Source organism: Macaca nemestrina, chromosome 5 (genome assembly GCF_043159975.1).
Source record: "Macaca nemestrina isolate mMacNem1 chromosome 5, mMacNem.hap1, whole genome shotgun sequence".
NCBI lineage: Eukaryota > Metazoa > Chordata > Mammalia > Primates > Cercopithecidae > Macaca > Macaca nemestrina.
Genome location: NC_092129.1, coordinates 153,413,369 through 153,431,686, shown reverse-complemented (window position 1 = coordinate 153,431,686; position 18,318 = coordinate 153,413,369). Strand labels below are relative to the sequence as shown.

At 48.1% G+C, this 18,318-nt stretch overlaps 1 protein-coding gene and 1 pseudogene across 3 annotated transcripts in view; both read right to left on the bottom strand.

Annotated features, from left to right (window-relative positions):
- Positions 1-793: 793 nt before the first annotated feature.
- LOC105498593 (tripartite motif containing 26) overlaps positions 794-18,318 on the bottom strand; it is a 151,177-nt gene continuing 133,652 nt past the window's right edge. For 2 of the 3 annotated variants that reach the window (XM_071097388.1, XM_011770757.2), the window contains exons 2-8: positions 14,585-15,072; positions 14,348-14,443; positions 12,432-12,662; positions 6,016-6,038; positions 5,422-5,537; positions 5,171-5,203; positions 794-2,897 (exon numbers count right to left, since the gene is read on the bottom strand). In XM_071097388.1, coding sequence (XP_070953489.1) covers positions 2,215-2,897; positions 5,171-5,203; positions 5,422-5,537; positions 6,016-6,038; positions 12,432-12,662; positions 14,348-14,443; positions 14,585-15,022 — 1,620 coding nt within the window. In that variant the 5' untranslated portion in view covers positions 15,023-15,072 and the 3' untranslated portion in view covers positions 794-2,214. The remainder of the gene's footprint in view (positions 2,898-5,170; positions 5,204-5,421; positions 5,538-6,015; positions 6,039-12,431; positions 12,663-14,347; positions 14,444-14,584; positions 15,073-18,318) is intronic. The other variant, XM_011770758.2, reaches the window with a different exon arrangement.
- LOC105498592 (polyadenylate-binding protein-interacting protein 1 pseudogene) lies at positions 2,906-4,003 on the bottom strand (annotated as a pseudogene).

The following is an 18,318-nucleotide window of genomic DNA, read 5'->3' as shown; positions in this document are numbered from 1 at the left end:
AATTTTACAGGTAGTTTTGTATAATCCTCCCTTTTCCATCTTTAAGATGGCAATTTAAAAAATCAGAAAGGACTGTCGGGCACGGTGGCTCACGCCTGTAATTCCAGCACTTTGGGAGGCTGAGGTGGGGGGATCACGAGGTCAGGAGATCGAGACCATCCTGGCTAACAGGGTGAAACCCTGTCTCTACTAAAAATACAAAAAAAATTAGCTGGGCATGATGGCAGGCGCCTGTAGTTTCAGCTACTCGGGAGGCTGAGGCAGAATTCCATGAACCCAGGAGGCGGAGCTTGCAGTGAGCCGAGATCGCGCCACTGTACTCCAGCCTGAGTGAGCGAGACTCCGTCTCAAAAAAAAAAAAAAATCAGAAAGGACAAGAAAAACAGTTGACTGTGTTAGGAGGCAAGGCTGCACATTCTATTTCCTCTGGGGCAGTGCTTATTTTCCAAGGAAGAATTTTGGGGGTGCTATACTGGATGTCTCCCTTCTCAGGGAGAGTCATCACTTGCTCCAAAATGCTGGACCTCAGCTCAAGGGCACCACCGCAGGAGGAATAACAAGGTGGAGACACACAACAAATGGTCTGTGTCCCGCAGTAGGCTCTTTTTGAGGGACTTCCAGAAATGACAGCACGTGTGCAAACAGAGAACAGAAAGCAAAGTTACACAGTTACAGGAGGTACAAGAGGAAAACCTTCGGCTACTGCTATCAATGGAATTTCTCTGTAGCCAGACTGAGGTCTGGTGGCATTTGAGATACAATATAGATCCTACAGATATACATTTCCAGACCGTTCATTCAACAAGTCTTTATTGAGCACCTACTCTGTGCCCAGCACTGCACTAGGTGCCATCAGAATACAAGAGTAGTATAAGATGTTATCCGCCCTCCAGGAGCTTACAAAACTAGAGGCAGAAATAAGATGTACATGTGACTCAGGCAGCATGTGGCACACACAAAGTGGGCAGCTCTGAGACAATGGTGGTCAAGAGACCACTGAGACCCGGAACAGTCTCTTACAACAGGGTGGAGGACTTAAAACTTGGATGAACAGGGACTGGCAGAGCACTTGGAATGGGTAAGGTCAAGACTGGGAGATCAATTTGGCTGGAGCAGGGGAGCTTGTGTTAAACTGTGGCCATGAGGGGCGCCTTGGACAAAGGCTGGGTCCGTGGGCAATGAGGAGACACGTTACTCCCTCTCTTGACATGAAGACCCGGTGGACTTGTGGCCTCCTGCTGCCTTCCTTTCCCTGTCTTCCCATCTCCACTCTCTCCTAGGAAAGTGGAACCTGGAGGCTGAGTAGGGCCAGGGACAGTGGATTAACACTCTGCTGGGGAACGTGGTCAGAACTCCCCAGGCAGGGGAGGTTCTGTTCCACTGGATATTTGTCTTGGTGTTTTTGGATGTGCTAATCAAAAGCAAGATGTTCTGGATTCTTAAAACTCCCCCCACAAGGACCAATCCAGAGATAATTTATTGATCAGTGATCACAGCTGGTACCCCAAAGCCGTGTATGTCTGGATCCTTCTCTAAGACCACAGATAGCTCCAGGGAGTCCCACATCCTTGGCTATGGAAATATGCTCAGCCCTGGTTTCAGAGAAGCCTGGACTCCACTCTGGACCCCATGAGATGATACGCGCTGGTACTCCAGGCCTTAAATGGCTTGGGAAGCCTCAGTGGATTTTCATTGTTTATTTTCAGCATTGCCGTCTATGCTTAACTCTGAGATGGGGTGGGGTCGGTCTGTTTAAAACGCCAGGGAAGGCGGGCAGCAGAGTGGATTTGTGCAAGAAGGAACCTGTAGGGTTTAAGGACAGCAAAATGATCTTAGGCATAATCAACTGGTTTTTCCAAGGTCTTGCCACGGTGGGCAAGAAAATGCTGTGTCAGGCCCTTACTCCACAGAGAGTGCAGAGCCGGGGCCAAGGTAGTGGTCAAAAAGGAAAGGAGCCCTCATGGACTCCAGGGCCAGAAGTTCCCTTGGGAAACTAGCAGGAGGTGGGAGAAGAGCCCCATTAGGGCAGTAGATGGAGCAACAGCACTGAGTGAGACCTCAGGGGGCCAGAGTGACGGGGAGGTGGCTGCCAGTGGATATGGGGTCCCCTGCTCCAGGTGCTCAGGCCAGGCATCCCTTCCCCCCATTGAGAGTCCTGGAATTCCAAAGAAGTGAAGCATCTGACGGTGTGGGGCCAGGGGCAGATGTCAGGGTTCAGGGTCTCAGCAGGAGGCGCGTTCCTGGCCACTTGAGCCACAGGAAGGGGACCAGGCGCCGGGTGAAGGTGGCAGTGAAGGTGTAGATGAGTTCCTGTGACTCTGCGTTGGTGAAAGTCACAGTGCCCCCTTCATAATCCAGGGCGATGCCCACTCTCCGGGGCCGCAGTGCTGGGAAAAGCTCGGCCTCGGGGCTGGTGTTGGCCCAGATGCCGGAAGAGGAGAGGCGCAGTGCCCACACGCCATCCTCTGGCCGCAGGGAGAGGTCTCCCTTCCTCTTCATAGAGTCTCTGGCCACCCCCACCATGCAGCTTTCCAGAACTTCCTCCTCTTCCTCCTCCTCTTCTTCCTCTTCATCGCCCAACGATTCCTCATCTTCGTCTGTTTCCCAGTCATCGTATCCATCCCCATAGCCGGCCTCCTCTTCCTCTTCCTCCTCTTCTCCTTCTTCCTCCTCATCCCCATCTTCTTCATCCTCAGACCAGCCCTCCCTCTCCACTTCCACTTCCCAGTAGACCTTGCCCCAGGTGAAGCCCTTGCTGCCCAGCACCCCAGGCTCACAGTCAAACTGCTGGGGGTGCAGGTAGGCACTCTTGTACAAGCTAGTGTAGGTCACGCACTTCCAGTCCTCTGACAGCTGCAGGTACCCACTGGCCGACTGTGGGTCCAGGGTGACACTCACTGTGGGGACAAGGGGGAAAAAAAACAAACAACATCACTGTTTTGTTTTTTTAAGTTAGAGGGAATAAAATTTATTTTGGCAGACAGTGTTAAACAAAATTAAAGTTGCATATATTAGGAACGTAACATCCTTAATTTGGTATAAGTGTGACACATTTTCTGGCTTTGTATTCTGCTAAATCACCATAACTAAACTGCTTTATAAACATGATATACTGAAATTTAACTTTACTGTTTTCGCTTACGCTCTGATTCCAAACAAAACTTCATAAGCTTCCTCTATCTCTGGATCTCTGGGTCCAACTCATCATCAATATCATCCAAGTGTGGATCACCAGCCCCTGATAAATCTGTTTCACTTTCTTCATAATCTAGAAAAAAAGTCCTCTTTTTCAAGTAACTCCTGATATGCCTCTTGGGAATCTGGACTGGCTGCAGTGAAACGAACACTATGAGATGTATAAAATGCTGGTTCATTCACATAGCAGTTGGGATCTTTTTCGGGTGTTGCATTTCTGCATGATGAAGTTGCATGGACTCTACCCCAGTTACTGCACTGGAGCTCTACAAGCTTCAAGAGCATCTGCTTCATGTCTCTGCCACAGTTTGCATCTATAACAACATTTTCAATTTCATAAATAATTTCTTCCATATCAGTCCCTCCTTTTTCCTTCCAAGCATCTTCCAAAACTGACCCTGTCAACTTCAGCAATTTTATTGCACAAATTAAGCTGTCATCCATGGGATTAGAAAAGAGGGCATTCAGGCATTCGGCAACTCCCAAAGACCAACCTGAAGAATATCTGCCCTTGTAACCTGTCCATTTGTTCCTCTGATCTCCAGGTTACGATAAAGCTCTCCCAGAAAGGGTACAAATGCATGAAATTGTTTTGGAGTAACTTCATCCCCTTTTGCAGCTTGATCTTTAATGTCATATTCAGTCCAACATCTTTGAAGTAGAAATTTGCGGAAGGTGCTACTCTGTGTGCTGTCAGATGATGGGCCAGGTAATTACACAGGCAAGCTCCCATGTAAGAGAAATTTGGGGCCAGGCACAGTGGCTCACGCTTGTAATCCCAGCACTTTGGGAGGCCGAGGCGGGTGGATCACAAGGTCAGGAGATCGAGACCATCCTGGCTAACACGGCGAAACCCAATCTCTACTAAAAATACAAAAATTAGCCAAGCATGGTGGCGGGCGCCTGTAGTCCCAGCTACTTGGGAGGCTGAGGCAGGAGAATGGTGTGAACCTGGGAGGCAGAGCTTGCAGCGAGTCGAGATCGCATCACTGCACTCTAGCCTGGGTGACAGAGCAAGATTCCATCTCAAAAGAAAAAAGAAAAAAAAGAAATTTGGGACAGATGTGTCCTCTGAGTTCCACAAGTTCTTGCAAAGCATCATCTATTGTAATACAGGCATTCAGGGTCTCTGCAAACTGTTCAGTTTCAGTTTCAAAACCACCAGGCTGCTCTGTAAGATGGTTCAAGAAACCCTGAACATGTACTGAGAGTGGGATAATCCTCACCGTCATCCTCATAGGATTCTCTATAATTCTATAATTAGAATCACCTGATGGGTAGAATTTGATGGTATTCACAGACAGCTCAGACATTAATAAAGAAGCTACAACCACCTAAGGTTTAACCACTGCTAACTCAGTTCTGCTGTGGGATTTTATCCTGTGAACTAGATGGAGCTCTCAGGGCCTCGTTTGCTCCCAGACAGTTCGACCTCCTCAGTGGTTCTCAGGAAAGCAAGTGTGAAAGTGGGCCAGGAGGAGACCACCAGTCCTCACAATCCAAGGGGCACCACTCCCATCTTGGTCTATGTGGATGGTGCTCTTTGGTGGTTGGTATGCAGTGTACAACCTAACTGCAGGGCTGAGAGGAAGCACAGTAGTGGGGCCTCTGGTGGATATGGCCTCTGGCCTTAGGTTGCCCCTGCTGTTTGCTCTGAATATAGGAGCCATGCAGACAGGAAGATGAGAGAAAGCTCAACCACAGGAAAAGGACTGGTGGTAGGACCTGTGAGAATAGGAAAAGGAAAAGCAAACACAGGGTAGAGAAGGGTCAGACTAGCAAGCAGAGGCCTCAGTAGACTAAAGAGTAGGCCGATTAGAAAGTGCAAGGAGGGAGGGGGGCTTCTACTGTGCAGCTGGGAAATTCTTCCTGTTGCAAAAGGGGCTACCTGGGGAAAAAGTGGGCAGTCAGAATCTCTGCAGGCAGAGTTTTCTATATTTGATGTACATCTGGGAACCACCCGCTCGACACTCACCTGTCTTATATTCCAAGTCTCTCAGCAGCTTCCCTGGGGAGAAAAAAGGACAGCAATGACTCAAGTCCCGCAAATGCACGAGCCCATTTCTTCCTTGGGCGGTATCAATTTCCTGACAGGGATCCATTTCTAAGGCAGGAGGCCCTCAGAAGAGTGAGACTCGACAAGGTGATGGAAAGGAGCCAGCTGCCCTCTTTCTACGAGGCAGCCCTGCTCTGACTCCCACCCTTTGTGCGCTCCCCAACCCTTACCCTGGAATTCCCTCAGGCCTCGCTGCAGAGACAGGAGTTTGTCTGAGAATTCTCCGGTCTTCTTTTTAACCACTCGAGCGATGGGTTTCCCAACCCAGAACTTCTTCCGTGGATACCTGAGAAGATGACAGACGTAACAACCTGTTACTCAGCTCTTGTTACTTTCCTTCATACTTATCTCTCAATCCTCATGGCAATTATGAAGGGGAGAGGAAAGGTATGATTGTCCCTGGATGAGTGACAGAAAAACAGTGGCCCAAAGACACCAGCTGAGCCAGGGCTTCAGACCATCAGTAGACTCCACATCCAGGGCGCTCTGTCTCCTAAGCCATGTTTCTAAACTCTCTGCTCTGTCCCACCTCAAATAAGGCCAGTGGGCCAAGGAGCTGGGGTTACACAGAGAACTCACAAAGAAGAGAGCAAGTCTCCAGTTCTCAAGGATGTGTCCTGCTCCTCAGAAGAGTATCAGGATGAACCATGGGATGTGAGTACCTCTGGCACCACACCACTCCCCATGATTCCAATGGACCTGGTCAGAAGGGGAGGGAACATAAACAAGGGGGATGAGGTGCGCCGTGGAGAGAAGACTCTTACCTGTTTAGGAAGTCTCTCGTGTCCTAGAAGGGAAAAAAAAAAGCACAAGTATCAATATGAATCAAATAAGACTTCAATGCATTTGCACCCAACAGTGTGGCAGAGGTGGGACATATCAGTGAACAAAACAAATGTGGTCCGTTTTTTATGGAGATGACATTCTAGTGGGGGTCACTGGATAAAACAACAAGAAAACAAACAAAATCAGCACAATGACAGAAGCCACCATGGCTGGGGGATGACAGGGGCAACCTCTCTGGGAGATACCTGCGCAGAGAACTCAGGGATGAGAAGTACTGGCCAGATGAAGAGAGATAAGGTAAAACAGGAAAGGGCTTGGTGAAAGCGGCAGAGGCCAGATCGCACAGGGCTGGATATGCATGGTAAGGAGTTTGAATTTTTCTCCACATACAGTGGAAAGCCACCAAGGGTATCAAGTAGGGGCATGTTATGTGTGATCCGCTCTACATGTGGCTGAGACTGCTGTGTAACCTCCAGAGTCCACTCTCCCCTTCCTCCTTTTAATAATAGAACCCCTAGAGTTATTGTTGGTCAGATGGTCACCTGGGAAGACTACATTTTCCAGATCCCCTATGACAAGGTCTGGTCACGAGACTAAGTTTCAGCCAATGGCATGTGATAGAAAGCAATGACCATAATTCCGGGCATTGTCCTTTAAAAAAGAAAATTGCTTTCTACTTCCTCTTTCCCCCAACTGAATTTTGGACATGGTGGTGGTGAGCCCAACTTTGACCACACAGCAGAGGACGACATCCCTAGAAGCTGGTAGAAGAACCACATGGAAGTAACCCAGTCCCCTGGATGAACTTATGTACAGCTACTGTGATAGCTCTAGACCCTGCACCTCTGACCTGTTACTGAGACAGAAATAAACTTCTATTCTGTTTGCGTCACTGTACAGCAGCGAGCCAAAACCCTAAGTGATCACTCACTTGGCTGTCCCACAGAGAAGGGACTAAGAAGGCAACAGGAACATGGGCAGGTTGGTCCGGACGTTTTTGCTGTGGACCAGGGGAGAGCTAAAGATGGCCTGAACTAAAGTGGTGGCAGTAGGGAGAAAAAGAGAGAAGCAATATATTCCAGGTATTTTAGACAGATTCAACTGGACATACTGGTAAAGGATAATCAACAACAGAGCATGGTTTGTACAGGAGGGAGAACGGTGGTGCTATCTCTGTGACAGACAGGTGGTAGGACAGGGTGAGTGGGAAGAGGGTTATTCTGAGATACTCAGATTCCCTTTTGTGAGTCAAAAGCCTCCATAATACTCTGTATTGATTTTTGCCTTCCTTTCACTCATTCCACAAATATTTATTAAGTGCTTCCTAGGTACCAGGCACTGATCTAGAAGCCTCAGAACAGTTTAAAAAAAAAAAAAAAAAGAGAGAGAGAGAGAGAGACAAATCCCCACTTCTGTAGAGCTGACATTCTAGCAGGGGGAAGTAGACAATAATCAATGTAGCAAATACATCACACTACGTGAGTGATACGAACCATGGGAAAAGAGAGCAGAGTGAAGGGGGATGGGAGCAGGGGCCGGTGGGGTGCAGGCTGGCTTCCTGGAGAGGGTGAGATTCAGGAAACAAATGGAATTAACAAATTGTGGCTGCTGATGACTGCTTCAGAAAGTTTGGGAAGAGCTGTGTTTTACTCCAGAGGAGCAAGACAAGAAGTCAGAGGCACATCCCGACCCCGCACTATGAAGCAACTAAATGCCCAGAGACTGGTAGCAAATTTCTGGCCAAGTCCTCTAACACGCCCCTCAACACATGTAAGTCCAAGGCAGCTTCAGAGGACAGGCAACAAAACAGACAGCGTGTCCTGACAGCTCTGCTGACAAAGGTGGCATAAAAGAGGAAATGAATGGAGCAGTAGGTAGAGTGGGGGCCAGGGGCACAACTGGGCATATTTCCTGACATGAAAGTTCCTACAGCAGTAGAAAGGGAGAGAATCACACAGGAGAAAGAAGAGTCCTCTAAAGGTTAAAGGTTGTGAGCAGTCCAGAGAGGGTGGGGTCCTAAGAGCCAGGGCAGGGCTGGCCCTGTCGAGGAGAGGCTGAAAGACTGAGAGGCCCCCATCCACAGCCACATATGGGGCCTCTGGAGGGAAGTGATCAGCCCACGTCTCCTGGAGGACTCTTCTCACCCAAGACATCTGAGGCTGTCATGAAACAGGCAGAGTCGAGCAGTGGGGCCACAGCAATGAGTCATGGCAAGCTCCCGGAGGGGATGTGCCTGGTTACTAACAGAGAGTATCAAGAAAGTTCTTCACGAGGGTGTACAGCAGGAGAAGCAGGGTGCAAGCATGCCACCTGATCCTGCAGGGCCCGCCCGGGTTAACCAGGGCGGGATGCAGTGTCTCTCTGGGCCTCTCCTATCACCCTAATCCCTTTAATGTCTTCTTGATGCTCCCAGCCCATAGGTTTGTCTTTCCTTTTCTATCACTTCTATCAAAAGGTCTCTTCTATTTTACACATTTTGTCCTGCTGCTTCTCCCTCTTACCTGTATTTCTATTCCTTTTTAAATTTTTTTGAGACAGGATCTCACTATATTGCCCAGGCTGGTCTCAAACTCCTGGGTTCAAGCAATCTGTCTGCCTCAGCCTCCCAAAGTGCTGGAATTCTAGGTGTGAGCCACCACACCAGCCTCACCTGTATTTCTCTATCAGACTTCTGGACCCTATTTTAGGTCTTTTTCTTACTATACTTTGACAGCCAAATAATCTCTGGGAAAATATTAATGCTAATTAGGGAGTTAGCTGTCCAGTTCCCACGCATTACAATCAACTCAAATAAGCACACAGACAAATTCTACCAATACCATTTTTCTGCATATGGTTGGTTACCCAGTTTTCCCAGCACCATTTATTAAAGAGACTGTCCCTTCCCCTACTGTATGTTCTTGGTGCTTTTGTTGAAAATCGTGGGCTGTAAATATGTGAATTTATTTCTGAGTTCTCTATTCTGTTCCATTGGTCTATGTGTCTGCTTTTATAACAATACATGCTGTTTTGGTTACTACAGCTTTGTAGTGTAGTACACACTACACACACACACACACACACACACACACACACATATATATATATATATTTTTTTAAATGGAGTCTCTATTGCCCAGGCTGGAGTGCAGTGGCACAATCTCGGCTCACTGCAACCTCTGCCTCCCAGATTCAAGCAATTCTCCTGCCTCAGCCTCCCGAGTAGCTGGGATTACAGGTGCGCACCACCACGCCTGGCTAATTTTTGTATTTTTAGTAGGGATGGGGGTTTCACCATGTTGGTCAGGCTGGTCTCTAACTCCTGACCTTGTGATCCGCCTGCCTCGGCCTCACAAAGTGCTGGGATTACAGGTGTGAGCCACCACACCTGGCTGTAGTATATTTTGAAGTAAGATAGTGTGAGGCCTCCAGTTTTGTTCTTTTTGCTTAGGACTGCTTTGGCCATTTGGGGTCTTTTGTGACTCCATATGAATTTTAGGTTTTTTTCTATTTTTGTGAAGAATGTCATTGGTATTTTGATAACAGGGATTGTATTAAATCTGTAGATTGCTTTGGATAGGATACTCATTTTAACAATATTAATTCTAATCCACAAGCATGGAATACTTTTCCATTTGTTTGTGTCCTCTTCAATTTCTTTCATCAGTGTTTTGCAGTTTTCATTATAGCGGTCTCTCACCTCCTTGGTTAACTTCACTCCCAGGTATTTTATTTTACTTTTGTAGCTATTGTAAATGGGGTTGCTTTATTGATGCCTTTTTTAGCTAGTTTGTTATTGGTGTATTAAAAATGCAGTAGAGTTTTTATGTTGATTTTGTATCCTGCAACTTTACTGAATTTGTTTATTAGTTCTAAGAGTTTCTTGGTGGGGCCTTTAGGTTTTTCTACATATAAGTATAGCCGTTATGGAAAACAGTATAAGAGTTTCTCAAAAAACTAAAAATAGAACTACCATATGATCCAGCAATCTCATTACTAGGTATTTATCCAAAGAAAAGAAAATCAGTATATCAAAGTGATACCTGCACACTCATGTTTATCGTGGCACTGTTCACAATAGCTGAGATGTGGACTCAATCTAAGCATCCATCAGCATATAAATAAAGAAAATGTAGTATATATATACAATGGAGTACTATTCATCCATAATAAATTTGAGTTCATGGAAGTAGAGAGTAGAATAATAAGGATTAGAGGCTGGGAAGGGGGCTGGGGAGAGAAGGGTAGGGAGAAATTGGTTAACGGATACAAAGTTATAGCTACACGGGAAGAATAAATTCTAGTGTTGTGCAGCATTGTAGGGAGAATACCATTAACAATAATTTACTACATATTTTCAAAAAGCTAGAAGAGAGGATTTTGAATGTTCCAACACAAAGAAATGATAAGTGTTTGAGGTGATAGATATACTAATTACTCTGAGTTGATTATTATGTATTACATACATATATCAAAATAACACTCTAGGCCAGGCACAGTGGCTCATGCCTGTAATCCCAGCACTTTGGGAGGCAGAGGTCAGGAGTTCAAGACCAGCCTGGCCAACATGATGAAACCCTGACTCTACCAAAAATACAAAAATTAGCCAGGTGTGGTGACGCGCACCTGTAATCCGAGTTACTTGGGAGGCTGAGGCAGGAGAATCGCTTGAACCCAGGAGGCACAGGTTGCAGAGGCAGGAGAACTGCTTCAACCCAGGAGGCGGAAGTTGCAGTGAGCTAAGATTACACCATTGCACTCCAGCCTGGGAGACAGAGCGAGACTCTGTCTCAAAAACAAACAAAAAACAAAAACCTCTATATCCCAAAAATATATACATTACATAGCACTAAAAATAAAAGAGAAAACACAAAACAAAAAAAGAAACCAGTACCAATAACATTTCCTATACTAGTTTCAAGCAGACACCATTTTCTCTCTCTTCCCTTAACCTTACCCCACCCCAGCGAGAGCTGCAATCGGAGTGCTCTGAGTCACTGAGGGCCAGGCCTCTGCTCAGAGGGCCACTTCTCTGGGTGCATTAGGAAAAGGCACCCCTTTGGGCAGACGCAATGGATTTCAGCCCCACCACATCCTCAGCTGTGTGCCTCTGTTCCACACACAGTAGGCATCCACACATAGCAGGGGTGTGGGGAGAGGAAAAACAGGGGCAAAAGGAGACGCAGAAAATGACCCGGTCAGAGTATGACGAGAGAAATCTGAGGGGACAGAATGACATCTGGAGGAAAAGAGGGGGCCAGAGAGACATTCTGGACAAAATAAGAACAAGAGCTCAGAGCCCAGGAGTCAGGTCATCTGGGCTCGAGCTGTGACCTGCCACCTGCCACATGGCCTGGGACAAACTCCTTCCACTCTCTGGACCTCAGTGACTTCATCAGTAGGGGCTGGACTGGAAGGTCTAACCTCCCTGCCAGTCCTCATTCTGTGCATCTGAATTCACAACAATGAGGAGCAGGTGGCCGCTTCCTTCTGCAGTCTGTCCTGGTGCACACACTGGGGAGTCTGCCTTGCCGCCTCTCCCTCCTGGCTATTGGTTTGCCCTGCCATTGGCCTGGGACCACCTTCCTAGAAATCCTGGGTGGCTCTGCTGCTGACAGACAGACCCAGCCACCCTAAACAGTGCAAGTGGGTGAATACCATCAGAGAGCCCCTCTCCTCCCAGCCTGTGAGGACAGGAAGGTTGAGCCCTCTACCCCTCCAAAGGCTGCTGGGCCCTCTTCAGGGTAGTGTGATCCCCAGAGGCTCCCAGGGGAGGAGATGTGGTGCCATTTCAGCTTCACAGCCAGTTCTTCAGCCCCAAAGCCTCCCTTTCTCACTATCAAAGGCCCCTCCTCTAGGAGGCGCCCCGAGGCCCCCTTGCCTGCTTTCCATCTTGTTCTCTGTGTGGTAATCCCATGGGCCCAGAGAAAACCTGGCCATCTCTGTTTCCCTTCCCCAGTTTCCCTATCTCTTCCAGATCCTCCGGGCCTTTGAGAGGAGCTGCTGGTCAGCCCTCCCTCAGCCACCCCCAACCACAACACCATAAAAAGTTTCCACCAGCTAAGTGTCTGCCAGTGACTTGTTAGAAGGGCTCGTGATGGCAGTGGTGAGGACGGAGGAAGGTAAATGATAATAATTAATGATATTAATAACCTTCCCTTCCATTTTATACTGTATCATTTAGTTTTTTGAACAGTTTTGTATAGAAAGTTTATTTTTTGAAGTGACACCATGCCAGTTATTTCATTTTATGCTCATGCAATCTACAGAATAATTGGCAGGGGGAAGGATTATCATCCCCATGTTTCAGATGACAAAACTGAGCCCCCAAGTCTCCTAAGGTCCTGCAAGTGAATGGCAGGGCTGGGACTCACCGTCCTGGTCCCTGGCTCCCTGTCCAGGGATGGCCTCTCACCTGCATGAGCTCTGCAGCTGGCTGCTGTGCCTTGCCCTCCAGTTCGGAGATGACCAGGGCCAGCCGGGCGAGCTCCCCGACGCCCCGGCTCTTGAACTTCTCCCTGCCCTCTGTGAGCTCCTGCTCCAGCTTCGCCAGCTGTTCCAGCAGGTGTTCCTCCCGCTCCCTCAGGAACTGATGACCCTGCTCAAACTCAGCCACAATGTACTGCCTCTGGTCCTGGAGCTTCTTCTGCAACGGGCAGGAAGGGGAGAAGGGCTGACACCTCCGCTCAGGGTGGAGGGCCCAGCACTGGAGGTGTGCAAGGCTGGTTCGTTCACCTCGGTACCCCCGTTCAGGAATTCTACAGGATCTGGAGTGGGAGGAGCTATAGAGGGCTCCTGGTCCACACTCCTCTTCTCAAAGAAGACACCAGGAATGAATTAGTTCAGTTCACCCCACCGCTATATGATCAAAACCCTGTCTCTACCTGACTGGTCAGCCACAGTCTGTTCTAGCTAAGCCAGTACAATCTGGGGCCCCTGCAGAAACTCTGTGGGGCTCACTCATGAACTGGCACACTTTTCCCTCCTGGACAAAATCTCTGTCACCTCTTCCAGTAAGTTTTGCTTGATTAATGTCATCTAAGCCTGACCAGTCCTCTCTTCAGCACCCCACTGTTCAGTCTAAAATACCTATGTGTCCCCCACCCCGCCACATAAGACTGTATCCTGTTTCCTCAGCAAAACTGTGTGACATCTGCGCTTAGGGACCATGTCCTCTCCTGCCTCCAAATCTCCTCCCCAGTTGGGGTGAGGGGAGTCCTCAGTGGCCCTGTTGACTGGTGCTGGGCTGGGGGCAGCCATGCACACTGAGGGCCCGGAGGGGTCCCTTGGACTTAGCCATCTCTAGCTTACTGTCTCCCTCTCCCCAGGCCTAATGACGCACCACTGGCCCTGACCCCACTACTCCTCTACTGCCCACTTCCTCAACATACACAGTTCCCCAGAAAATTAGAACCATTTGATCAGTTCCCCGCCAACCCCATCTCTAATCAAGAACATAACGTGCTGCCTGTTTCCCAACTACAGTTGTCCCTCGGTATCAGTGCGTTATGGATTCCAGAATCCCCTCCCCAAGGATACCAAAATCCAAGGATGCTCAAGTTTCTTACGTAAAATGGAATAATATTTACATATAATCTACTATATACTTTAAATTATCTCTAGATTACTTACAATGCCTAATATAATGTAAATGCTATATAAATAGCTGTTACACTGCATTGTTTAGAGAATAATGACAAGAAAAAAAATCTGTGTATGTTCAGTAGAGATGCTTTTCCTTTTTTCTGAGTATTTCTGATCCATGGTTGGGTAAATCCACCGGTGTGGAGCCCACAGATATGGAGGGGGTCCCACTATACTGGCAACCATTATCCTGGGCCTGGGCCTCACTACATACAGCGCCATCAGAACTGGCAGGCCTGCCTTAGCTGTTCTCTAGCCCTTCCCTCCCAGTTCTTACCCTGGAGCCAGCTCCCTCCTTCTAGACCCTCTCCACTCTCAGGCAACCTTGTCTCTCTCTCTCTCTTTGAAAGGAAGAATGAAGTCACACCTTCAGTCCCCTGGCAGAAGAGAACCAGCAGCTGGACATGGGTCCTGCCATCAAGGTGAGAGCCACAGAAAATAGAAGGGACTCTAGCTGACATCCAGACGACCCACCTGTCTCTCAGACAAGAAAGAAACAGGCCCAAGACCACATAGCTCAGAAAGACAGCACCTGGGCTAAAACCCAGGTCTGCCACTGCCAGGCTGACGCCCGTCCTCCCTACAAACAGTGCTAGAGACACCTCCCAGCTGCCGCCTGCTTGCCCAGGCTCACCCTGCCCTACACGGGTGCACTGCCTCAGGGCTTCCTGAAACAGCATCACTTACCAGCGCCGCCAGGATATCAGCTTCTCCCTTTGCCTGGAAGCCCTGAATTTTGTCTCTGTCTCTCCTTAGGGTACTCAGGTGGTTCAGGATTTTTTCCTGTGGAAAAACAAGCAGTGGGAACAGGTGGATGCTCTGGGCTGGGGCAGGAGGGGAGAATCAGGCTGAGTCCTCTGAGGACTGCAGGGTGGAGCGTCCAGAGAAGGTGGCAAGCCACCCTCGGGGATGAGGAGGGCTTACCCTGTGGGGCTGGGCAGCCTTCTCCATGAGGACGGCCGTGTGGGGCCTGTGCTCCCGGGACTCCCGGCACATCACGCACAGCAGCTTCCCGTCGTCCTCGCAGTAGTAGTGCAGCTTCTCTCGGTGTCGCTCACACAACTTCGCGTCCTGCTGCTCCCGGGTCACCTCTCCCGGCTGCCTGCCCTTGTCCACCTTCAGCCGCTCAATGTTCTCCACCAGGCTGGCCAGCTGCCACACAGGTCGGATGTTCTCCTTCTTAAAAGGCTTCTTGCAGAGTGGGCAGACAGGGCGGCTCCCTGAGATGGGGCGGACGTCTGTGGTGCAGCTGCGGCAGAAGACGTGGCCACAGTCAATGGTCACAGGGTCCCGCAGGTAATCGAGACAGATGGAGCAGGTCACCTCCTCTTCCAGGCTCCGTAGTGGGGCTGACGTGGCCATGGTATCCTCAGTTCAGAGAGGTCTCCGTTCACTGGTGAGGACTTCTTCTCCTTGGAGACGAGACATAGAGTCAGGCGCGAACACAGTAAAGGGGCAGAGGTGGCAGCCTTGCACAGGGCTGCCAGCTCCAGCACTCAGTCAATCTACAGACACCACCAGCTCCTACAAGGCTCACACAATGTCAAAGGGAAGGGGACCTTACAGATCTAGTCCAACTCCCGCATTGTACAGATAAGGATATGGAAACCCAGAAAGATTAGCTTGGTAGAGTGAAGAGCAGGACTGCCAATAGCCTATACCTTCCTGTTGGGAGAGCCTCAACACCCTTCCTTCTATCTGTTGGAAAATCGCTGTAATGCACCACTGTAGCAGAAAAATCACTCACTACCTACTGGGAAACTCATAATGACACACATATAAATCTACAATGTCTACTGTGGATACAGTGCTCCTTCACTCAGCTGTGCAAAGCACAAGACACACAACTGGTCATGGGGGTCCTGATACAGTCAAGAGACCCCCAATTTTTTTTTTTTTTTTTGAGATGGAGTCTTGCTCTCTCACTCAGGCTGGAGTGCAGTGGCAGGATCTTGGCTCACTGCAACCTCCGCCTCCCAGGTTCACGCCATTCTCCTGCCTCAGCCTCCCAAGTAGCTGGAACTACAGGCACCTGCCACCACGCCCGGCTAATTTTTTGTGTTTTTAGTAGAGACGGGGTTTCACCGTGTTAGCCAGGATGGTCTTGATCGCCTGATCTCGTGATCCGCCCACCTCGGCCTCCCAAAGTGCTGAGGCCAAGAGACCCCTTTTGTTTGCTCCTCAAGGTTTCAGGTTTCAAGAACTAAGAGAGGGCAGCGTGACATGGCTCACCCTGTAAACCTAACACTTTGGGTGGCTGAGGCAGGACGATCACTTGAACCCAGGAGTCTGAAACCAGCCTCAGCAACATAGTGAGATCCTGTCTCTACTAAAAAAATTTAAAAATTTTTAAATATACCTCAGTGTAGTAGCATACATCTGTAGTTTCAGCTACTGAGGAGGCTGTGGCAGGAGGATTACTTGAATCTGGGAGGTGGAGGCTACAGTGAGACATGATTGTGCCACTACACTCCAGATTGAGCAACAGAATAAGAGACTGTCTCAAAACAAACAAAAAACCAGAAAACATTAAAAAAAAAAAAAAAAAAAAACTAAGGTTCTTTACCAAAACTCGAGAAGCATCAGGAAGCTTCAGGAGTCTGACTGTCAGCATTTCCCTTTATAAGTGTTTCCCTGGGCTATTCTATAGCTTGGGCTTAATTTGCTTCCCCTAGAAGGCTGGACCTTAGACTCAGCCCTCCAGAGGGGCACAGCTTAGCCTCAATGGACTTGTTCTTGGCTGTAACTGCCTCGTCTAGCTGGGAGGAATCCTCAGGTGGCTGTGGCTGCTATGTGCTGTGAGGCCTTGGCTTGTACCGGGAGCGGGGACACACAGAAAGGACTCTGCTTCTGTTTACCTTTGTAGTCCTGGCCCAGTTCCAGTCTGAGGTTATGAGCCTCAGTACATCTAACCCAAAAGCAGCCTCCTGCCCCTGACTCTGTGTGACAATACAGAAGTCACTTAAGTACTGAGCCTCAGTGTATCCATCTGTAAAATGGGAAGAGTGATACTTACCTTCAAGGGTTTCTAAGCAGGTCATGTGAAAGAATTATGGTAAAAGTACTAAGTACAAGCCTGGTACACAGACGGAAATCTAGGAGAGAACCCAGAACCCCTGGTTTCCAAATCTAGTGAGTGTCCAAACCACAAAGAGTTAAATTCAAAAGTGGCAGCAAGAGAGGAAGTGAGCAGAACCAGCCACAGTGACACATGTGCTACAGAGTTCAACAACATCATCACAGGGCAGTACCTGGAGGACTTGCTCTCCTATAGATCCATGGAAGGCAACTAGGGCAGTGCTGGGAAGACAACCAGCAGGGCACAGAGGTGACTGCGAGGCTGGAATGAAGCAACCTGAATTACAGGCAAATCAATACTATTAATGATTATGTATGGTGAAAGTCCATCGCAACAGTTCAGTGGCCTTGGTCAGTAGTGACATTAATGGGACAGAAATAAAACCCCCAGTCTATAAGACCCAAGAGTAAACAAAACAGGGATATAATGTTTACTCATTGAGGGTCTAGTACAATAACACATAAAAAGCGTTTTATAACTTAAAAGGACTACATAAACATAAGAAACTATTATAGTGCTGATAATAATTGCAACTGGAAGCACTAATGGATCTAGGTATGTGTGACTTTAAGAGACATAATGAGGGGAAAATCAAGCACCTTCAAAGCTCAAATGAATGCATCAAGGAAATTTAACTGTCAAGTGAAAGTAATATCAAGTTCCTAGATGTTAGTAATGCTGGTAGAAATACTAGGAATTGGCCAGGCACGGTGGCTCACGCCTGTAATCCCAACACTTTGGGAGGGTGAGGCGGGTGAATTACAACATCAGGAGATCGAGACCATCCTAGCTAACATGGTGGAATCCCACCTCTACTAAAAATACAAAAATTATCCAGGCGTAGTAGCATGCACCTGTAGTCCCAGCTACTCAGGAGGCTGAGGCAGGAGAATCAATCACCTCAACCCAGGAGGCAGAGGTTGCAGTGAGCCTAGATTGTGCCACTGCGCTCCAGCCTGGGTGACAGAGTGAGACTCCATCTCAAAAAAGAAAAAAAAAAAAATGCTAGGAATTGCCTGGTCCAAATCCTTGGCTTTACTGTTGAGGAAATCAGCCTAGGTCAGCACTTTTTCAGTTGTAACATACTGCAAGTGTTTGGAAAGAGGAAAAAGGAATGGTACTGGGTGTGTCTGTGGGCTTTCAAGCCCTTTATCATGCATGCCTCTTTGCCGAATGGCCTAGAAGTTTAAAAGCTGAGGTGGTTCTTTTGTCGAAGGATAGCCTGTGTTATCTTTGGGTTGGGAACTTATTTTGCAATTTACTTGCAAAACAAGAAGAATCAAAGGACTATCAAGAGCTCAGCTACAGCTCTTCTTCCGTGCAGAATAAGACACCTCATCACCCAGGCTCCATGCTGGGCTTCGATGGTCTCTAAACTGAAACTGTCTAAAAATTATTGTACATGTACTAGATACTTAAAATTGTCTGGGAATTACAGAAGAATAATATTCTGTAAGACTAATCAGCGAATAAGTAGAAGAGAGATAACAGAATTAGAAAATCATTTTGCGACTGCCATTATAATAGCACAAGGATCATCAATAGATGCTAAAACTATTAGGTGAAAGGTTCTGGGGGA